Raw genomic sequence first — 18,611 nt, forward strand, 5'->3', positions numbered from 1 at the left:
CCACAGAGAAACCCTGTCTCGAAAAACCAAAAATAAATAAATAAATAAATAAAAATAAATAAATAAATAAATAAATAGTAAGTAGTATCATTTTGCATTCAAAAGATATACGAGGAACTGAAAACTCCTACGTGGCCAGATGGGTTCACGGGAATCTACTAAGCAAGATAAAAATAGTCATTTTCTCAACTGGGTTGTTTCTTGTCATTTGTATAAGTGTAAACCCTAGGCAGCTAATGGAAGAATGAATCCTGTACTTCGAAAGAGGCGTAAGTTTTAAGTCGCTCTCCAATCTGGGGCTCAAATATTTTCAGGGGTGGAAGAATGAAGAATGACAAAGGATGTGTGCGTGCAGAGAAGACGAACTTTGAAGCCCCCTGCAGCGCTCACATCATTCTATAAACAGCCATTTCTTTCACACTGCTTTCAAGAAGGGGTTGTGGATCGTTTCCCTGGAAAATAGAGATGGCAGGTAACCTTGCTCCGAGGATAATAGAGAGACACGATTCTGACAGGCTCAGAAGCCAGACACTTCAGAAAGTCACACGCCCAGCAATGACGATTCCAAACACTCCCGGTTAGAAATCACAACGCCGGAACAAAGATGGCGTCAGCACGGGAAGACTCGCTCGAGCCCCCTGGACTCTGCACTGCGGCAGCCCGGCAGAGGCAGAATCCCATTGGTCAACTGCGATGAAGTCATCTTGGGGGCGGGACTCGGCGGTGGCGTGGGGGCGGAGCCTGCTTGCGTACCTCCTCGGGACTCGGCTCTGCCGGAGCCGGGGGCTTTGCTGCGGCGGCTGCGGTCGCGGCGGCGGTGCGGGCCAGAGGTGAGTGAGGGTTGTGGAAAGAGCGCGTCCCGGAGCGGCCTTCAAGGGGACCTAGGGGTACACTCCGATACCCCGGCCGCTTGTCAGAAGAATTAGCGGGGGTCTTAGGTCTCTGGGAGAAATGTGAGGGGGCTCATCCTCCAGTTCAGACACCTTCCTGTGGGCAGAGGAACTGGAGGGCCATTGCCCCGGGAGGACCCGGGAGGGGGAGGCGACAGGATAGAGGAGATCGAATAGGCAGAGGGATCCGAGGGAATTTCTTAAAGGATTTTAGAATCTGGGGGTTTCTCCCTTACCCTGGAGACAGGTTGTGCCTGGTCCAGAGAATTTCTGCTTTCTCACAGTGCTGCCCAGAAACGAAGCAGGTGACCGACAAATGCTCCCTGCTAGGAAGGGGAAATTGGAAAAACCCGAGCGAGATAGGGAGTCCTCCAGGGAGGACGTAGGGTTTGTTTTGGATCCCCCCCCCCCTTTTGCAGAATTATTTTTTGTTCATGTTTCATCTCGTGACCCCCGGAAACCCTTTTCCAAATTCGTTTTGTGTTTGGTTTCAATGGGGGCAGAGATAGCCTTAGACAGGCCTGTAATCATGAAGGAACAGGAGGAGGGCGGCAACTCGTTAGAGGCTGTCATCCCGATCAGACATGATTTCATATATTTTGAGGTTGTGGCATCTATCCTTGTTCAAGGTGGCAAGGACTGGTAATAGCTCCTGTGGGTGATTCAGATATGCAGTCTTAAGTCAGCCCACATAATCTCTTGAGAAACCCTTGCTTAGTAGAGTGTGTTGTTTTGCTGTCCTGAGAACACCAAATGCAGAAAGGATTTGTTGTTCGGGTTCCTCAAAATGTCTTCCTGCCTTCCCGAAGATCAAATCTTCTCTGAAATGTCAGCCTCACTTATCATTCAATATGGAATATGCACGACCTTACGACGTTAAAAATACTGTAGTGTATGATCTGCTGACAGTAGATATTGCAGACCGTGCTCTACCTGAGCTGAACGTGAGCTTATCGAGAGTAAATAACTGGAATTTCAGTACCACTGATAGCGCCAGTGGCTGCCCAGAACGGAAGTCTTCCGTAGCTCGTGTGGGAGACAGGACAGATTGGACTGGCAGTCCTTTTGTGGGTGGGGATGAGAAGAAGATAGCTGCCGGGGTGGAAGGCTTCTCCTCTGGCTTGTTAAAAGTGCTTTGTCATTACCAACGCGTCCCTGTCACGCCTGAGTTGAAATTGAGCTGACTGCGGTGGGCTCCATTGTCTTTTTAAAATGTTGTTTACATACTGAGATGCCTTAGAAGAGGAATGCTGTTTGCCCAGGAGTTTGGAAGCTTGAGCCCTTTAACCATAGCTTTGGGATAGTACTGGGGATTTTGGATGTTGGAAGTGGGCATTGTCAGTTAAGGTAGGAAAGCTAGTCACATCTTTTACATAAGAGGGTAAAGTCTCTTGTTTCTTGCTCACCAAACAAAACAAACCCAAAGTAAAACAACGAAGAGGACCCTTTTTAGCAAGAAAATTCTGTCTAGTGTGAAAAAACAAACAGAAACAGTAACAACAAAAAGCTCTGGGTTTGTTGGTGTATTCCAGTAATCCCAGAACTAAGGAGGTGGAGGAGGCAGGAGTTCAAGACCAGCATAGGTTTGAGACCAGCATAGGTTATACAAACAAAATAAAAGCAAACCTCCAGGTGCTGTGAATGTCACTGTATCATATTACAGAGCTTTTTGGAGTTCCCAGCTCCTGTCCTTAATCTGCACATATTATTCCTTTGTATTGTGTTGCCCAGAGTACTGTCAGTCAATCCTGATGTCAGTTACAAAGGAAGTGACTCTTTGTCGGGCTCTGGAGTCTGGGACTAAGTAATGACTTTTTGTAATTTCTCTTTTGCACCTTTCTTTTTATTTATTTATTTGTTTGTTTGTTTGTTTTTTCAAGTCAGGGTTTCTCTGTAGCTTTGGAGCCTGTCCTGGAACTAGTTCTTATAGACCAGGCTGGCCTCGAACTCACAGAGATCCTCCTGTCTCTGGCTCCCAAGTGCTGGGATTAAAGGCATGCACCACCACTGCCTGGCTGTTTTTGCATCTTTCTAAGCCAGAGAGCAAGACTTCTCACAGGGCATGCAAGAAATAATACCTGGTATTGTTTGTCCTTGGTCCTAGTGGTTAATTCTCAAGCCCTGTCATTTTCTCCCTTGCCTCAGATTGGAGTGAACCACAGACACTTACCGACTACTCTCTGCCAACATGGGGGAGCTTTTCCGGAGCGAGGAGATGACGCTGGCCCAGCTGTTTCTACAGTCAGAAGCTGCTTATTGTTGCGTCAGTGAATTAGGAGAACTCGGAAAGGTTCAGTTTCGTGATGTAAGTGGAAGCTTTTTGATCACCATCAAACTGTTTTGTTTGTTATGGCTAACTGCTTTGTCACGAGTGTTTTGCCTTTTTTTTTTTCTTTGGTTTTTCGAGACAGGGTTTCTCTGTGGTTTTGGAGCCTGAGCCTGTCCTGGAACTAGCTCTTGTAGACCAGGCTGGTCTCGAACTCACAAAGATCCGCCTGCCTCTGCTTCCCAAGTGCTGGGATTAAAGGCGTGCACCACCACCGCTTTATGTGCAAAGTAATGTCATAGCACTGACTTAGTACTGTGTAAGCTTAGAGTTGTCTTTTGTCCTTCTAGAGGTGGAAATGGTTTCAGCGAACTCTTTTACGGTTGTTTGCTGATTCTTTCTTGGACAGTCATCCTTAGCTGGGCATGATGGTTTATCCCTATAATGCTAGCACTTGGGAGACTGAGACAATGAGGTGATGAGCCTGAGCTACAGAGGGAGACCTTGTATAGAAGGAGGAGGAGACCACAACAACAAAAAGCTCAAAAGAAAAACAGACTGATGATGATGGATGGCAAATGGCCTGAGATGCCAGTACTTTGGAGATGTAGGAGTATTATGAATTCAAGGTCATCCTTGGCTATATAATAAGTGTGAGGCCAGCTTGAGCTACATGAGAACTTGTCTGGGGGGGGGAAGATAAAAGAAAATGATTTTAAGTGTTATCAAGGTAGTTGTCAGGAATGCTGGCAGAGGATACCATGCTAATCTATTACTTTTACTTTATTTGGGTCCCTTTAACATCACAACCTGATATGTAAGACAACAAAACCTGTAGTTTTTCCATGCAGTAAGATCTAAAAGAAGATTTTAAAACAAAATCAGAGACCCTTATATAAACAAAACTTATATGGTATGTAAGTAAGCATATACTATATGTTTTGGATACTTGGAAAGGATCTCAAACCAAAAAGGATAGTCTAAGTGGGTTTGTTGTTGTTGTTGTGTTGTTTTGTTTTTTAAAATATGGTCTGGGAGTTTATAATTTGAACAAGAAGATACTGTGCACACAGATGAAAGGTGTAGGCGGTCCGGAGGGTCCCTGACTCAGCTCCTGCATTCTCAGAGTTCCAAGTACTTTTCATAGCTGTCGTAATGGTCATGATTTCACATTTATCAACGGGAACAGTGGAGTAAACTCCCTCCTCACAATGTTCTAAGCCCCGCGAAGACAAGGACATTCTCTGTTGTTGCTCATAATTGTGTCTTTAGTACCTGTACAAGGTTTTAAATCATGATTGGTTGGGATGAGTGGGTGAATTAAACCAGAGTGGTCAGAAATGGATAGGATTAACTAATAAAGGTCCTGGAGTTGGCGGACTGTCAGGAAGTTCTCTGGCAGGTGGTTCTTCTGGCAATACTGTACACACTGTGCTCTCTGTGTATTCAATAAACTCGCCTTTAAAACAAAACAAAACAAAATGAAACAAAAACCTGACATGATAACTCACATCTCTGTGCTTGGGAGGCACAGGCAGGAGGCTAACCATGAATTTGAAGCCCACATTATCTGCACAGTGAATTCTAGGCCAGCCAGTGCTACATAGTTATTATAACTAAGAGGTTATTGTAGTGCAGCTTAGCTGCTGTGCTCACCACATAGCAACCTTCACTGAGTTCCTGTTTTTGAAAAGGTGGCTATGGGGGCATATGTCTGTGGTTCCAGCACAAGGGAAACTGAGCCATGTGCATCCCGGGAGTGAGATCCTGTATCAAAAAACAAAAACAAAAACAAAACAACAACCAAACTATGGTAGGAATAACATCTAAGGTTGAGTTGTGGCACTCATGTGCATGGGTGTACTCTCTTTTTCTCTCTCTACCAATCACACACACACACACACACACACACACACACACACACACACACACACACAGAATATCACCAAGCATCGCATACTCATGTACATAGCATTTTAGATGTTGCCATAGAAACCCAATGGAAGCACCCATGTGTTATGCTCCCTTTGGCTCTGCCTTGTTCCAATTGTATCAATAGGCCCGTGTCCAGATGTAAAGAAATAGACCAATCTTACAGGTGTGAGATGAGATCTCTTTTATTTATTTTTTTTACAAACTATCCTTTCATTTTACATGCCAAATTCAGTTCCTACTCTCTCCGCTTCTATTCCCTCCATCTTCCCCCACCTTATCCCCCCCATCCACTCCTCAGAGAGGGTAGGCTTCCCATAGAGAGTCAAAGTCTAGCACATTGCTTTGAGGCAGGACCAAGGCCCTCCCCACTATATCTAGGCTGAGCAAGGTTCCCTCCAGAGAGAATGGGTTCCAAAAAGCTAGGAAAAGCAGTAGGGATAAATCCTGGTCTCACTGCCAGTGGCCCACAGTCTGCTGCAGCCGTACAACTGTCACCCACATTCAGAGGGCCTAACAGAGACGGAGAACAAGGAAAGAGATATCTTGATTGAGGGAGCCATTACAGGGCTAGCGAGAAACCTGGCACTAGAGAGATCTTGTCTTGCATTTTCTGTGTGTCCAGTTGGTATCTGTCTGTGGATAGGAGCTTTCCTCTTCTGTGAACCGTGTGTTCCTTCATCTGCCTGTATCTGTCAGGGGAACTCCTTGACTTTTGCTTATTGACTTGTGAATTTAACAAGTTCCCCACCTATTCTAGGTGCTGCTGTTTTTTCTTTCTCTTTCTCTTCTCTCTTCCTCCTTTTACTCCCCCACCCCCCCACTTCTTTTTGTTACGTGGTCTTGCTTTGTAGCTTTGACTGTCCTGGAATTCACTAGTCGGACTGACCTTGAACTCACAGAAATTCCTTTTGCCTCAGCCTCCCCCAGTTTGGGGATTTCAGGTGTGCCTACTATTCTGTTCTTGTTCAATATTTATTTGTGTGTGTGCACACATGCACATTCATATGTGTAATTGCTTGTATATACTTGCATGTGCACATGTGTGTACATGTCTGTAAAGGCCAGAGGTCAATATTGGATATTTCTCAGTTAGTTTCCACCTTAGTTTTTTTTTTTTTTTTTTTTATATGCAGGGTTTCACTGAAGCAGGCTGGCCGCAAACTCATAGAGATCCACCTGCCTCTGCCTCCTGAGTGCTGGGATTAAAGGCATGTGCCACCACTGCCCGGCTCCACCTTAGTTTTGAGACAGGGTTTCCTCACTGAACCTGGAGCCTGTCCGACTTTCTTATGTGGGCTCTAAGGCTTGAGCTCGGGTCTTCGTGTTTCCATGGCAGGCTCTTCACTGACTGAGCCGTGTCCTCAGCCTTTCTCTATTATTAAAGATAAATTTGATCACTCAATTAAGGTATTATTTCCCAGGCTTCTCCACTGTAAAAGAATCTTATCCCCTGTATAATTAATAAGTAATCTGGGGTGATAACTTTTGAAAGCTGTGTGACTACCCTGTTTCCCAGAACTGTTTTACTCAATAGTTTTTAAAAATATTTATTATTATTATTTTATTTATTGACTTTTTTGAGATAGGGTCTCACTCTGTAGCTTTGACTGTCCTAGAACTCCCTATGTAGACCAGGCTGGCCTCGAATTCAAAGAGATTCGACTGCCTCTACCTCCTGAGTGCTGGGATTAAAGGCACTATACCCAGTTTATTTATTATTATTTTTTTTTTTTTTTTTTTGGTTTTTCGAGACAGGGTTTCTCTGTGGCTTTGGAGCCTGTCCTGGAACTAGCTCTGTAGACCAGGCTGGTCTCGAACTCACAGAGATCCGCCTGCCTCTGCCTCCCGAGTGCTGGGATTAAAGGCGTGCACCACCATCGCCCGGCTATTTATTATTTTTTAAATATTTTAAAATTTATTTACTTATTTATTTTGACTTTTCAAGACAGGGTTTCTCTGTGTAACAGCCCGTGTTGTCCTGGAACTCCCTGTAAACCAGGCTGACTTCAAATTTACAGAGATCCGCCTGCTTCTGCCTCTCAAGTGTTGGAATTAAAGGTGTGTGCCACCACTGCCCTGCTTAAAACCCATTTTTGATTATGTATACTTGCATGTATTTGTATGTAGGCATGCACGTGTGAGTGCAGATGCCCGAGGAGGCCAGATTCCCTCTAGAGCTGGAGTTACAGGCAGTTGTGAGCTACCGTGTGTGGAGGTGCTGGAAGTGGAACGTCCGTCCTCTGGAAGAGGGAGAGTTTTAATTGCTGAGCCTAGGTTACAATGTAGTAAAAATATTTTTTTTCCTATATAACTTGTGTGGTTTTATATTTTTTGGTATGCATCTTCATTTCTTAAACTTTCAGTACTTTGGAGGCAAAAGCAGAAGGGTATTGAACTCAGTGATATCCTGGGCTATATAGCAAATTGTACTGTAAATCTCTTAACTGCTGTGACTGAGTGGGACAGGCTGGTACACTCCTATAATCCTAGCACTTGGGAGATGAAACAGGAGTTCAAGGTCATCCTTAACTGCGTAGTAAGTCCAAGGCTATCTTGGCTGTATATTAGACTTTGTCTTAAAAATTCCAACTACCAGGCGAGAGAGAGGTTAAAAGTACTTCCTGCTCTTTGCGAACCTGAGTTAAGTTTCCAGCACCCACATCCCAGTGTGGATCTCCAGCTCCTGTTACTACTTTAGAGAAAGGTACTACCATACCATTCATCTATTCCCTCATAGATGAGTTTATTTATGTATGTATTTATTATTGGTGCTGGAAATTGAACCTAGGTCCTCTTGTGTACGAGGCAAGTGCTTTGCCTATGAGCTACATTCCCAGCCCTTTTTATTTTGAGACACACAGTCTTACTAAATTGTCCATACTGGCCCTAAATTTACACTGTAGCCCTTACTGGCTTTGTACCTAGAATCCTATTTCAGCTCGTGAATAGCTGGGATTATGAGGCCTGTACCAAGTCCAGCTTTGTTAGTTGTTTGAGACAGTCTTCCGTAGCTCAAGATGATGACTAGTTTCTGATGGCGCTGAGGATAGCATTAAACCCCTAGTTCTCCCGCCGCTACTTCCCAAGTCCTAGGATTATAGTTAACTACCTGGCTTGTACATTAGTTTTTGTTTTAAGTTTTGTTGGTTTCTTTTGTTGTTGTTATTGTTTTGAGACAGGGTTTCTCTGTGTAGCCTTGGCTGTCTTGAAACTCTGTAGACCAGACTGGCCTTGAATTCACAGAGATCTACCTGCCTCTGCCTCCTGAGTGCTGGAATTAGAGGTGTGCACCACCATTGGCCCAGCTTGCTTTTAAGTTTTTGTGTTTGGGGATTTTTGTTTGGTTGGTTTTGGTTTTTTGAGACAGGGTTTCTCTGTAGCTTTGGAGCCTGACCTGGAACTCACTCTGTACACCAGGCTGGCCTCAAACTCCTAACAACCCACCTACTTCTGACTACAAAGTGCTGGGATTAAAGGCGTGCGCCCCCACCATCACCTGGCTTGTTTTTATTTATTATTTATTATAAATAAAGTTTTTTTTTATTATCATCATCATCATTATTATTGGTGGTGGTGGTGGACAGCTTTTTGGAGCTGATGCTGTCCTTCTAGCTTTATGTAGATTCTAAGGGGTGAACTCAGGTCACCAGGCTTGCACTGTCTCCAGTCAAGCTCCCTTACACCTGAGCTGTCTTGCCTACCCTGCAATAGTTGAATATTTTACTCCTGGACTGGAGAGATGATTCAGTAGTTAAAACACTTGCTGTTCTTCCAGAAGAGCCAAGTTTGGTTCTCAGTTTCATATCGCTCCATTTATATGAAATCAGATCATCATATCTCTGTGATGTCTGAGGGGTACCTACCCTACACACATGTGCAAACACACACACACACACACACACACACACACGAGAGAGAGAGAGAGAGAGAGAGAGAGAGAGAGAGAGAGAGAGAATAAGTATTCCTGGAGTCAGAAAGATGACTAGAAGGTAAAGAGGCAGTTCTTGTCAAGACTGATAACGTGAGTTTGATCCCTGGAACCCACATGTGGAAGGAGAGGTCAACTCCTGCAGCTAATCCTCTCCCATCCACATGTGCACTGTGGCAAGGGTGCACCCACCCATGTGAATACACACTCAGACACACACAGAGGAGGTGAATGTGGAAGGATGTATCCCTAGTAGCTCAGACTCTTTACTGTCTCATCAAGTTGCCATTTCCTCCCTACCCCCTTCTAGCTGGAAATCTGTGCACTTTGACCTATATCTTCTACCTGCCACCCCTCCTTTCTGTCTCCCTCTCTGGTAGCCATTTGGTAGCCATCTCAATACTTCTGTAATTCAACTCTCTAAGATTCTACATGTAGAGGTCTGGAGCGATGGTTCCGAGGTTAAGATCACCGACGGCTCTTCCAGAGGGCCTGGGTTTGACTCTCAGCACCCACATGGCAGCTCACAACCATAATTCAGGTTCCAGAGGATCTGGCATCCTCTTGGCCTCCGAGGTGCACAGACATACATGTAGACACACCACCCATCTATACTCACAAAAATCTAATAGGAAAAAATGTTAATAAATAGTAAAATGAAACTGTACGTGTAGGTCAGATGCAGTGTGCCTGGTGTGTTCACTTTGTGTCTCATCCCATGTTGTCCATACATCCCTTGGTAGGTTGATTCTATATGTTAGTTACTGATTTCAGTTCCTCTGTGTACCTAGAAGTGGGATTTCTGGACTGTATGGCAGTCCTACCTGCTCCATGCCGGAACTGTACCGAGGTGTCTGTGTATGATGGGTAAAGTAGTTTACGTCAGCTACATCCCCATCTCTTGGTAGTTTTTTTTGTAAAAAATTTTTGTTTCTCCTCCACCCCCAGGAACTACTGTTTTTCATATGACAGTATAATTCTATATTCCTGTCAACAATGCACAGAGTTCTCTTCTGTCAACATCCTCATTTTAGTTCATACCTCTCCTCTTTTCAGACAAGGCCTTGCTAGGTAGCCCAGGCTGGCCTATAACTTGCCTTGCTCTCCAGGCTGACTTTGAACTTCTAATCCCTGGGATCACTGTGTGAACCACCAAGCCTGGCTCCCATTTTTCTCATGAAAGTCGTTCTAACAGGTGTAAGGAGATACTCCTTGTGGTATGGCTTTAGTGGATGAATAAAGTCAGACTGTCCCCAGAAGGTCAGCACCTGTGACCTGGCTGCCTAAGATCCAGGTGGTGGAAAGGAAGGGCACTCATCACTTTGGCTGATTCCTCTCCATCCCAGATGTGCATTGCAGCAGCAATGAGGCTTTTAGCTTCAGCTTGTGCTGCTGGATCGGTAGACAGTTTTGACTAGAATTGCATTATACACTGGCACAAAATTAAGGTTCCATTTCTGGGATGTGTCGCTTATAAAACAGGAGGTAGACTCGGTGTTTGAAGCCTGCTATTATATTCTTGTTTTTCAGTTAAATCCAGATGTGAATGTTTTCCAGAGGAAATTTGTGAATGAAGTCAGAAGATGTGAAGAAATGGATCGAAAGCTTCGTATGTACAGTTTGGTCCTGTGTGACATTCCTATAGTGAATCATTGTCTTAAATTAGGGTCACTAGTCCTCTCTGCTAAGGAATAAAGCTGTATAGTAGGACAGGGGAAGAGGCCGGGGAGGTGCTCAGCAGGTGAAAGCACTTGCCATGCGTGCCTGAAGATCGGAGTGCAGTCCCCAGAGCCTGTGCAAAAAGCCAGATGCGGCTGCCCGTACCCTCCAACCTGTTGTTCCTGTGCAGTGTTTTCAATAAGCAACAGTAAATAAATAACCAGAACCAGATGTGGTGAACATCCGAAACCTCAGCATTCCTACAGTGAGGTGGGAGGCCAGCTACCCAGAGTACATGGGCAGCAGACGCAAGGAGCAGGGTGGAAGGCGAGAACTGCTCCCAAAGGTTGTCCTCTGACCTCCACATGAACAGCTCCCCTCACATGTGCACATATACAAAGTAAACTGGTTAAAAGATTTGAAAAAAGAGAAGGAAAAAAAATCTGCAACCATGACATTAAGATGAACTTCTTGTATATAAATAGACTTTATGGTGTTTAAGCTAGGTAGTGCTTAAGGGAAATCTTGTTCAAAGACAAGCTGAAAACACTGTGATTATTTTTTTTGTTAGGCTTTTTTTTGTAGCTTAGGCCGACCTGGAACTCTGTGTAGTGATCCTCCTGCTGTGGCTTTTGGAGGACCGTATAAAGCCACTGTGCTTAGATTCTCGCGGATTTTTAACAGCAGAACCATGCTATAGAACTTTAAAAGCTAGGGCCCAGAATACTATCAGATTTAGAGTTAGCTGAGTCACCTTTTCATCAGAGCACTTTATGAAAAATGGAACATTCACTGAGGCTTTACCGAAGGCTAGGGTGCTAATGAGTGATTAAAACCTGTATTCATGGGGGTTGGAGAGATGGCTCAGAGGTTAAGAAAACTGACTGTTGTTCCGGAGGTCCTGAGTTCAATTTCCAGCAACCACATGGTGGCTCACACCCATCTATAATGAGATCTGGTGCCCAGAATACTACGTACATAATAAGCAAATTAAAAAAAAAAACCTGTATTCATTCCCTGCAATATGCCTTTGAGAAGTGGGAGCTGCACTTTAATCCCAGCACTTATAGGCAGACAGTTCCTGTGAGTTCGCACCAGCTTGGTCTTCATAGGCACTGTCAAAATAAATAAAAAGATAGGCGTTGCTCGTTAAGGGCTAAGACACCTGTGACTTCCTTGACATACCCGAGAATATAGACACTGTCAAAATAAATAAAAAGATAGGCGTTGCTCTCGTTAAGGGCTAAGACACCTGTGACTTCCTTGACATGCCCGAGAATATAGACACTGTCAAAATAAATAAAAAGATAGGCGTTGCTCTCGTTAAGGGTTAAGACATCTGTGACTTCCTTGACATACCCAAGAATATAAGCTCATAATGGAGCCAGCATTTGAAACTAGGCCATTCTGTTTGGCTCCATCCATGATCTTGCCACTCTACCAAGCCCATAGATAAATTGTGTTATATTCTAAAAAAAAAAAAAAAGGCTGGTAGTTGTCATGAAAACACTCTTCTCTTTTGGTGTTTTGGGCCCTTTTATGCTTAATTTTTGACTTTTGGTATTTAAAAAAATGGCCTAATTGTTTCAAATTCAATGATTCTTCCTGACTTAGAATTATCTCGCTTATGTCATGTATCAGATGCCCTGTAAATGCTGTGTTCTTCTGAAGCTTGGATTAGCCAATAATACCCACAGAGAGCCATCGTACCTGGAGGAAGCAGGGCACACAGGATGGAGAGGTGAAGTGGCTGCAAGCCAATTTTAACCTCAGAGAAAGGCACACCTGCTTGTGCCTGTAGTTCAAGGTCATTCTCAGAACAACAGCAAAGGCCGCGAGAGAGAAAGGAAGCAGTCCTGGGCTTGACCACTCTCCCTGGGACAGCTTTCCAGAGTGCAGAGTGCAGGAAAGTAATGTGTGGAGAGAAAAGGTTCTTTTGTTTGTCAGCTCTTCCTAGGATGAAGCTCTTTTTAACCAGGCGTTAGGGGTGTGTGTGTGTGTTTGTGTGTGTGTGCGCGTGAACATGCATGTATATGTGTTTTCTCAAATAATGAGAATTCCAGGCATAACCCTACAAGTGAGCACTCTGACTCTATGTTCTAGGATTTGTCGAGAAAGAGATAAGGAAAGCAGACATCCCAATTCTGGACACTGGTGAAAACCCAGAGGTGCCCTTCCCCCGGGACATGATCGACTTAGAGGTAAACAGTTCCCAGCTGGCTCTCCACGTGAATGCAGGGATTGCCTTCCTGAGGGGTTGGCGTGGAGGAAGTCTTACCAACCTTGTGTATTGTCTTTCATTGTAAATGTTTTCTAGGTGGGACTGAAGTGAATTCTCGCCTTTATAATTTCAAAGAGTATCTCACACAGAGATAACATATTATAATATGCCACCAGATTAATGCTTATTGGGTTACTGGACCCTAGTTAGCCGATGACCCTCACACACTAAATGAATAGCCAGTGAGCTTTGGATATTTTGAGTGTCTGACTTCTCTCAGGAAACTCACCGAGAGTGTGCGGTGGGATGTGTACACAAACAAAGGCCCACTTTAAGTGCTGTCTCACTTAAAGTTGCTCTTAAAATCACAGCATTTGCTTCACAGCTGTAGCTGACAGGTTACCATGGCAACAGTTCTGCGGTGCAAATTCTGTTAATGTCCTTTAGAGCAAGCACAGGGAGCTTAGTTTGAATTAACAGTTTTCTTTTTGAAACTCTAGGCCAACTTCGAGAAGATTGAAAATGAACTGAAGGAAATCAACACCAACCAGGAAGCCCTGAAGAGAAACTTCCTGGAACTGACTGAATTAAAATTTATACTTCGCAAAACTCAGCAGTTTTTTGATGAGGTCAGACTATTGTTTCTTCTAGTACTTGAGCAGCTGGTACACCTGCACAAGTGGGCCGTATTTTTATTCCAATAATTATTTTAATTGGCTAGTCTGGAAGCAATGCCGCTTTTGCACCGTTTCAGTTAACGAATGTCAGGGTGCGTTCCATTTTCCATGGAGCACACAGCCAGCCATGGCACCACATATTTTCACACCCACCGCAAACTTCCATCTCACAGCGGGGGGAAGGGAGAAAATTTAAAGTTGACACATAAGTGCAGTGAGTTGAGATGTCTCTGTGACACTTCTAGGTGTGTGTTACAAGGTAAGTATAATACATATGAAGTTGAGGAAACAGGCGTCTGGTTGTGCGCAGAATTACGGTGAAGTTTCCAACTCCAGACCTTTGCTCATCAGATTCCCGTTCGCCCACCTTGGGGATTCTTCTCGGCCCTTAGATCTCAAGTCACACCGGTTGTCCTGAGTTTCTCTGTGTCCTATGGAAGTATTGGTTTGATGCTAGTTTGAATTTTCCTACAGACACAGTTTATTACTTATAAGGAAAAACGTTGCCAAGTTTTCCCTGGTTAAACATAAAGGTACTGAATTGCACAATGACAGTTTGCCAGGGAGACTCCCTTTGAAAGGAGTTAGCTCAGGTTTGTAGAATACTTTCTTCTCCTAATTAACCCTAGGGAGGATCATTCGCATCCAACCTGCGTGTGCTTTTCCTGATGGCCTAAAATATTGGTAGTGTTCTTTTTCAGGGGTGTCTTTCTCAACCTAACATTAGACACTTCAGACATCATGCTAGTTACTTTTATGTGTTCCACCCACAAAGTTGATTTCCTTTGCTTGACAAAAATCTTGACAGAGATTTTAGATATAGCCGGGCTGTGGTGGTGCATGCCTTAAATTCCAGCACTTAGGAGGCAGAGGCAGGCAGATCTTTGTGACTTTGAGGTCAGCCTGGGCTACGAAGCAAATTCCAAGACAGTCAGGGCTGTTACACGGAGAAAGAAACCCTGTCTCGGAAAAAAAAAAAAAGAAAAGATATTTAGCTATAAAGAATCTATCTCAGTTAGTATCTGCTATGTTCTCAGTTTTACTTTAACTCTGCATTGCTCAAGAAGAGACCAGTCCTTGCTTGTCAAGGTTCCCAACTAGTATCAACAGCCTCATCTGGAACCTTGAGAGAAATATAAATGATCAGCTCCCACCGCAGAGCAGACTTCCTGAGCTGGGAACCCTGGGGGCGGGCCCAGCCAGCTGTTTTAATATGTTTTAACTCAGGCATGCTTCTTTGAAAGCCATGGTCTAGAGAAAAAAATCTGCTAAGGAAGTGATACATTTCTCAGTAACTATGGATTTGATTCAGACAAGTCATGCTAATTCAAAGAGTCTGTGGAGACCAGGACATGAGAAAAGCCCGTGTGAATTTAACTACCTAGTCTTCCCATGAGTACGAATCTGGTTATAAAATAATGGAAATTCCCTGTGAATATTTGTTTGCTCCCCAAGTTGAGACTTTTGAGCCTGATCACTTTAGAGGGCGTGAGACAACAATGAGGTCACCTTTCTGTAAGTGCTTAGGATCCTAGCCACAGGCAAAGCCACTTATGCCATAGGATCCCACTGATGGGAGATTCCGGTGCTCACTGCCTGCATCTCAGTGCGTTCCTAGCTATTAATTCCTTGAGCCTGCGGTGAGCACTTACTGCTTCTGAGGTACCGGCTGTGAGTCGTTGGGTTAGATCAGGAAACCCGATTGTAGACCTGCATGTGCTCACAGACTGGTACTTTCCTAAATGTGTCCGAGTGCCCTAGTGTGTCCTGCCCGGCCTCACAGTCCAAGCTCAGCTACTTTTAGATTCATTTGGAGCGTCTTTTACCATTTATACTGCCATTATAGGGGACAAGATCTCAATAGATAGCCTAGGCCAGCCTTGAATTTGAGATTTTTCTGATTGCCAACTCAGGGCCAATCTAAGCTATATAGTGAAACTCTCCCCTGCCTAACCTCCCCCCCCAAAAAAAAAGTCCAGTCCAGTAAAAATAAGATGAACCATTTATAAAGATGATTTATTACTTCAAAATTTTACATTAGGAGTTGGGCATGATGCATGCATACAATCCCAGCGTTTGAGAGACAGAGACAAGAGGACCAGGAATTCAAGGCAAGCCTCAGGTCCACAGAGGGTTTGAGTTCACTGAGTTCCACTGAGCTTTGTAAGACCGTGTCTCAAAAGACAGAAAGGAAAGAATGTAAATGGAATTTTATTTTTGTTTTATGTTTATTAAATCTAAACGTCAAGTGCTAGTCTTGAGAAGAGACTCCAAGTCTTTCTGACCTTCATGCCCTGTCCACAGTGGGTTTGTCTCTTTCTTATGCCTAGCTACGCAGCCCCTCTCTCCCAGCCGCTCTGAACATAGGCCTGGCTGTGAGAGCCCCTCCACTGCTCTTTCCATCAGTCCCCCTGCATCCCTAGCGCGGCACAGCAGTGCAGTCCCCTGGCCAGAACCACTGCGCTTTTCCTCACCACTGCAGTCAGCACCTGGCACATCCTCGCCGCAGTCTCAGCCAGGTCCCTTTCCATAGGCCTTGCCCTCTGCCGAGTAGCGATTGCAGATGCTGCTGCCCTGAGCGGCCTCTCTGAGTGATCGCACTGAGTGTACAGGCACACATGTAAGCAACACAGAAAGGTGAGACAACCTGGGACCTCAGGTGTCAGAAATTCAGCTCATCAGGAGATTTCGCTTCGTGTTTGAAATTGTAACATTTGAAATGGCAGCAAACACTGCTGCCAATCTCAAACCTCTCCTCTTTCCTGATAATTTGGTGAATAAATCAATACCTCATAGTAATCAACCAAAAATGACCAAATCAGAAAATGCCGTTTCTTTGTTGGTGATAATAATTGGCAGGGTGTGTAGAAAGGGAAGAGTAAACATGTACTGAATATTCTTATGATTTAAGATGATTGTCAATTCAACGTAGCCATTTCTTACCCAGAGCATTTAAAATGATTTATTAATGATTATCCTTTTCTAGTCTTCTTGCTTATGAAGAGCGTAAGAGCTGGAGAGGTTTCTCTGCATCTTTTACCATAAGCATCCTAGCATATGAGAGCGTAAAGAAGACTGGGAAAGTAATGGTTAATGGCATGCAGCTCCCCTCCCCTCCCCTCCCCTCCCCTCCCCTCCCCTCTGCGTTTTTTACCCATCCGCTTTCTTTCTCTTCCTTTTTCCATCTGCCATTTCCTCTGGGTGAACACCTCAGTAGTGACGTCATTTCTTTCTCGCTGTAGCTAGACAGTCAAAGTGTTCTTAGGAGCTGGTGTAGCTTGACTGGACGTGCCTCTCATATTGAAATGCTGCAGACAGCTGAAGTTCTGTTCAGCAATTTGTTCTTTGTAAGGTGTGGCTTTCAGTGTTCTAAACAGGGAAAGGGGCAACTCGGAGGAAATAGCAGGTGATTTAGAGAGCTTGGCAGTATTATTGTCAATAGAGAAGTGTGGTCTTGGGCTGGAGAGATGGCTCAGTGGTTAAGAGCACTAGTTATTCTTCTAGAGGATCTAGGTTCAATTCCTAGCACCCACATGGCAGCTCACAGCTGTCTGTAACTCCAGTTCTGGTGATCTGACACCCTCGCACAGACACACATGCAGGCAAAACACCAATGCACATAAAATAAATAAATCTTAAGAAAACAGAGAAAGAGCTGTGATCTCCGTGATCGAGTTTTTGTAAAGTCCCTTTGTCCTGGTCACCATAGTTTCCCATCAGACACAATTTTGTTTATAATATCTTGACTTTCCTATTGAAGATTTGGTGTTCTTAAGTATAAAGTGGTAAAATTAGTATTTAGAATTTGTTCTTTCTGTTTCACTTTAATCCTGCTGTTTTCTTTAAACAGCCCCAGATCTCATCTTTGGAGCAGTCCAGTCTAAGAACAGTTCACTGTTCTTGCCAGCTGTCCCTTTAAGAGCACACATGCCCACATTGACTAGTGTTTATGGCTTAAGAACGAGCCAGGTTCTGAGAACCACGTAAGGCAGTAGGAGAGTTTTGTGGGGGAACAATCAATTTTATTCATTTTGCCAGTAGGCACCCCAAGAACCATTGGAATGTAGTAATTTGAATATCGAATCGCTTTCAGCTGGCTGATTTGTTTCTAGGTTGAAAAAAAGAATCCTTTTCCATCCGTGTGGTGGCAAGTAGCAGCCAGTGTCCCTGTTATCTTATCTTAGATGTTTCTAATCACGTGACAATATTTCTCTGCCCTGTGTGATTTTTAAAAACAAAACAAAAAACAGCCCTGGCCCTGACCTCCCAGAACAGTTACTGTCACCTTTGGCCCTGCAGAGCCCTGGCCCTGACCTCCCAGAACAGTTGCCGTCACCTTTGGCCCTGCAGAGTGTTCTGGTTTGCACTGTTTGCACTGTCTGTTACATGTATGGTCCATGACTTCACCATTAAGGTAAACGTGTGCCTTTGTCCCCTCGTAGTTTAATGGCCAGGATTAAGGTGAAATTGAAATTTGGAGTGAAATGGAAGGGAATTTCTTCTGGTGTTTTCGTTTTGCTTTTGAACAGGAAGGTTGTTCTGGCTTGTTCTAGTCTCTGGTCAAACACATAGTGTGCTGATGTTAGGTCTGGTAGATTAGGCTGATCGGAGTTCACGTTTTAGGGCTTCTCCTGCTGGTGAGACCAGGTGGTAAAGGGAGAGAGGTGAGGGGCACCAGACTCTGTGAATCCTTTGCCCTCATTTCATTGTATAAACTGTCCTAGTGGAAGTCATTTTAAATCCAACCAATTCAGCAAGGCCAGGAGCTCTAGATTTTTTAGCTGTGGCCTGTTATTTACTTAATTCTTATTCTTTTTTTTTTTTTTTTTTTTTGGTTTTTCGAGACAGGGTTTCTCTGTGGCTTTGGAGCCTGTGTTGGAACTAGCTCTGTAGACCAGGCTGGTCTCGAACTCACAGAGATCCGCCTGCCTCTGCCTCCCAAGTGCTGGGATTAAAGGCGTGCGCCACCATCGCCCGGCACTTAATTCTTATTCTCTGCTATAAAGTCTACACAGACTTTTCAGGATCAGGATTC

General features: G+C 44.2%; 1 protein-coding gene across 7 annotated transcripts in view; it reads left to right on the plus strand.

The window, feature by feature from the left end:
- The first annotated feature begins 736 nt into the window (after positions 1 to 736).
- Positions 737 to 18,611, plus strand: part of Atp6v0a1 (ATPase H+ transporting V0 subunit a1) — a 55,398-nt gene continuing 37,523 nt past the window's right edge. For all 7 annotated transcript variants that reach the window (XM_013354426.2, XM_013354427.2, XM_013354429.2 and 4 more), the window contains exons 1-5: positions 737 to 830; positions 3,036 to 3,195; positions 10,550 to 10,628; positions 12,782 to 12,879; positions 13,400 to 13,528. In XM_013354426.2, the coding sequence (XP_013209880.1) occupies positions 3,079 to 3,195; positions 10,550 to 10,628; positions 12,782 to 12,879; positions 13,400 to 13,528 (423 nt within the window). In that variant the 5' untranslated portion in view covers positions 737 to 830; positions 3,036 to 3,078. The remainder of the gene's footprint in view (positions 831 to 3,035; positions 3,196 to 10,549; positions 10,629 to 12,781; positions 12,880 to 13,399; positions 13,529 to 18,611) is intronic.

The sequence above is a fragment of the Microtus ochrogaster genome, unplaced genomic scaffold (genome assembly GCF_000317375.1).
Source record: "Microtus ochrogaster isolate Prairie Vole_2 unplaced genomic scaffold, MicOch1.0 UNK44, whole genome shotgun sequence".
In the NCBI taxonomy this organism is placed as follows: Eukaryota; Metazoa; Chordata; class Mammalia; order Rodentia; family Cricetidae; genus Microtus; species Microtus ochrogaster.